The following is a 4,471-nucleotide window of genomic DNA, read 5'->3' on the forward strand; positions in this document are numbered from 1 at the left end:
GAAAGGGATGTTTCCACGGTCATGTAAGTTATCTGGAAAGTTCCGTTCTTCTCTACTTTGGGGGTGAGGCGGGACCAAAGAATGAAACAACTTGATTTTAGTTTCCATCCAGGCCGCCTCACAGGCAAACTATTATTGGGGTGGGCCAATCTTGAGGAAAAATTTTGGAACTGCCTTTTTCTCTTTGCAAAATTCTTTGGGACACTAGCCTTTTTAATGGGCTCTTTCCCCCCCCCCCCCCCCCAAAAAAAAAAAAAAAAAACTGTATTCAATTGATTGTTCCTAAATTGTATCACCTTAACATTCTTGGTTTTATCACATGCAGATCTCAATGTTCTGAATGAATATCCACAAGTTCATTCAATTTCAGCATTCAACAATATTTACAATGGCACTGGTATTTTTGGTATCCAAGTTACAACAGTAAGCCCCTTTGAATCCTGTCCATTATGAAACAATGGTTTCTGGATATATTGCATCATTTATACCAGCCAATTTTTGTATTATTGTAATTAAGGGTGTTTCTATTAAACCCTTGTAATGAAAGAGATCAGAATCAAACTTTCAACATGTTTTGGAGCTATGAGATAGTTCAAGTTCAACAACTGTATAATAATTCTAACTCCCCTTAAATCACTAGTAATAATGATGAACAAGAATTGGTGCCTTATTCTACGAATGAGCTTGGCAGGTTTAGGTTTAACAGATTTGTGCCATGACTTAGGCTAGATTTCAGCTTCTTATGTATGGTTGATTTGATTAGACTAGACGAGTTTTTGCACAATCCGTAATTATCAATCTTGGAATCTCTACAGTAAATATATAAATATCCATACACAACTTGTATGTCACATGCTATGGATAGATCTTTGAATAACATGGTGACAATGACAAGTAGGAAGGTGGAAAATAGAAGTTAGAATGAAAATCATTTTCAACCAAAGTTATTCACTGGTGAAAATGAATATGTTTATTTTTTATCTTCTCACATTTTTGTCTTGCTAAGAAAGTGGAAAATGTTTTTCTTTCCAAAATTACCATTTCCCTACTTTCCATGTACTCACAACTCAACTTGGCGGACTTATATACTGGCCAAAATGCCTGGAATTGTTGAGTTTATATATATGGTGGATATGATCCTTCTGATCTGTTCCTTGCTGGAGTCTTGACTATTACTGTTTATACAATCTACATTAGTATCATATTTTTTTTTAATAATCTGTGACCCCATTTGTGTTTATGCATCAGGGCTCAGATTTTGTATCAAAAGCCATTGATATAGCTGCTAATGAGATTCTTGGTGTTGCTACTCCTGGACAAGGTTTGCTGTTATGCTCTTGACTAGTATTTTGTTTCTTGATTATCACGTTTATACTTCATTTGGATTAGAAGTATAATACAAAAAAGAATAATAAGGATAGAAATAATAGAAAAATAAACTAGAAAAAATGCGCCGTTTGGATGGATAAAAATAAGAAAACAAGTGAAGAAATCTCTCTTTCATTTGTTTGGATGAATGACAAAGACACCATTGAGAAGAAGAGGGCTTTCCCCTGATGAGATAGTTGTTGCTACATGCTCCATAATAAATCATTGGTTTAGCTGAATAACTGAAAAAAATAGACCTTTCCTTATCTTTGTCTCAGGTTGACGGAAAAGAGAGGAGAAATAAATAAATTGTATGAAATATTTTTACACTAATTAAAAAAATAGTTTTTTACTTCATTTTTTTTTCTCTTAACATAATTTTTTTTAAAACTTTTTATGCTATATTTTTAGAAATTAAAACAAAAAAAATGAAAAGAGACATCATTTCTTCCATTCTCCTCCTCATTTCATGCCAATTTAGAGCAAAAGTTTTTTTTTTGGTGGGCCTCATAGAAAATTTCCCTCCTTCCCATTTCTCCTTTCAACCGAAGAGTAGAAATTTGGTATTTCTATTCTATTTCCCTTCATTCCATTTCTTTCATCTCTATTTCCAAATAAACAAAGGATTAGATTGGTAGTTTTTCACTTATCCTTTTGATTTCTATCTGCAGTTGACCAGGCACAGCTTAATCGAGCCAAACAGGCTACCAAATCTGCAATTTTGATGAATTTGGAATCAAGAGTAAGTAAATACATCTCAAATGAAAATTTTATTTGTAAATTACAATGGAAATTTTTTTTAAATTTTTTTTTGGTAACTATCTTTACTGAACTTAATGTTTTTTCAGATGGTTGTTTCAGAAGATATAGGAAGACAAATTTTGACATATGGTGAGAGGTATGGCTCAATGATGACATTCTATAACTTCAGTTAATTTGAGCTTTAGTAATTACTTCACTGGTATTTTTTGTTTCTGGATGAATTACTTGCATAAATGTTTTCTTACTTGTATACTGAATTTTTCTGTTTGTTTTCCTCTTCAGCATTTTATTTTCTTAGGTGGTTTAGTGCATGTTTGGATTAAAGTTGGTGAACTTAAGCTTGAATCAAAATTATGTTAGAAACTTAAGTTTGATAAAAATGAGTTTACATAACGTGATTTATGATTGGATATTTCTTTGCTTAAAAGTATTTTCATGAAATAATTTTTTTTGGATAATACTAATTAAAAGTACTTTTAAATGTAAAATTACTGAAAAGGGCATGAAGTTTATAATGTAATATTAAATATGAGCTAGTAATATATTGTTAAAAATAATCATTAATAATTAAATTTTAAATTCTCCAAATTTAAAATACAGAATAAAAAGAAATTATATAAATTAAACGAATGCAGTTATCCACCAAAATTACCAAAAAATAAAAACTCAGCACACCGTCACACTTGCTTGTTGTAATCATATTTGAGATGAAGCATTATGATTACAGTAAAAATTGCATCCAACTTTATGAACCATGCTTCTCGGCACACCAACCATTTGACCAACAACGTGAATAACAATTAACTTGACCCAACCACCCAGTAGTAACACTGTCATCATAGGTAAAATAGGAATATATTTCACAAACTGAAACCGAAAGTTCCCAAAGGAGCCTTTCAGTTGCTTCCGCTTCAAACTGAGTTTAGAGCAAAACGGTTGGTAACAGAATTGCTTTTGGAGGCTACCAAACAAAGCCATAATTTGATGATCCAAAATGAAGTTTGAAGCCACCAAACTGAAATCCAAACATGCTCTTAGTATCTTGGTGTATAGCAATGCTGTTCTACAATGAGTATAAGAATGGGGACATGATGGTGAAATATGTTTGATTTTGTTCAAAAAATAAAATTAGCATTGGACATGTTATTGCACCTATAGAAAGATCTAGTCTTGGCCATTGCTATAGTATTCTTTTAGATTGAAGATTCCATCTTTGGTGCCAGTTCCGGTTCATGCGGAATTGGAAGTTATATGCTGAGCATGAATTGACACCATTTTAAAATGGTGATTGGAAAGAACAGAAAAGGGGAACTGTTAAGTTTTTGTATTAAATGTTGCCTATTGTTGCTTGCATTTGTTTTTTACTAGAAATGCTCTAGTGCCTGTAGCTAAAGGATGTCTTTTCCCTACTCAGGAAACCTGTGGAGGATTTCTTGAAGGCAGTGGATGAAGTAACCTCAAAGGATATCACTTCAATTTCGCAAAAACTCATTTCTTCTCCTCTCACAATGGCATCATATGGAGATGGTATTTCCTTGTTTTTGTGAAAAATTCTCCTTGATTGTTTTTTTTATCTTGTTCTTGAGTAGTAATCTTACCTCCCCACTTTCTGCAGTTCTCTATGTTCCAAGCTATGAATCAGTGAGCCTCAAGTTCCGTTCCTAATGAGATTGTTTCCATCCATCATATTGAGTCTTCTTTGTATACAATCAAGTCTTGTACGGCTGAAAGGTGTAAAATTAAGTTAAACTTCCCTAACTATCCTTGTTGTAGTCAATAAATTAGTGATTGTGCACTAGCCACATTTGCACATTTCATTATTTCGGGGTACATAAACATGATCTGATAGTTCTCACAGACTATTTTTTGGGTTGAATCCCTTTGAAAAACCAAATCATAATCAATGGATCAGGAACTGGTTTTGAATAAGTGTATTGTATTGCTAGTTGAAATTCTAATTTATGGTGATTATATTACGGGATTATTTATTGTTGGCCACATTTGGCTCTGCTCTTTTAAAGAAAAATAGTTATTTTTTCCCCTAAAAAACTAATGATCATTAGACAAGTTTTTCAAAGAATTAAAATGTATAAAAAATGGTTACTTTGATGTTTTTCTTAGAAGATACATATCAGAACTATTCAACTGCATTTGTTTCGTGAACTAAATTTTATCGTCTAAACTGTCCTTTATCGTAGATCCTCTACAATTTGACATGGAGAGAACTAACGAATTTGAGACAACCATCTCCCGAAAGGTTGTTGTAGATTGGTTTCTTTGTGTGAATTGAATAATTTTCATCCCATCTTTTTGACCGTGAGCCAGGAAAAAAAAAGGATAC

General features: G+C 32.5%; 1 protein-coding gene across 1 annotated transcript in view; it reads left to right on the plus strand.

Annotated features, from left to right (window-relative positions):
* Window positions 1-4,059, plus strand: part of LOC100799274 (mitochondrial-processing peptidase subunit alpha) — a 6,426-nt gene extending 2,367 nt beyond the window's left edge. Inside the window, exons 7-12 of the mRNA XM_003530435.3 lie at window positions 326-423; window positions 1,249-1,321; window positions 2,040-2,110; window positions 2,217-2,266; window positions 3,545-3,657; window positions 3,746-4,059. Coding sequence (XP_003530483.1) covers window positions 326-423; window positions 1,249-1,321; window positions 2,040-2,110; window positions 2,217-2,266; window positions 3,545-3,657; window positions 3,746-3,795 — 455 coding nt within the window. The 3' untranslated portion in view covers window positions 3,796-4,059. The remainder of the gene's footprint in view (window positions 1-325; window positions 424-1,248; window positions 1,322-2,039; window positions 2,111-2,216; window positions 2,267-3,544; window positions 3,658-3,745) is intronic.
* The last annotated feature ends 412 nt before the right edge of the window (window positions 4,060-4,471 follow it).

This window comes from Glycine max, chromosome 8 (assembly GCF_000004515.6).
Source record: "Glycine max cultivar Williams 82 chromosome 8, Glycine_max_v4.0, whole genome shotgun sequence".
Classification (NCBI taxonomy): Eukaryota; Viridiplantae; Streptophyta; class Magnoliopsida; order Fabales; family Fabaceae; genus Glycine; species Glycine max.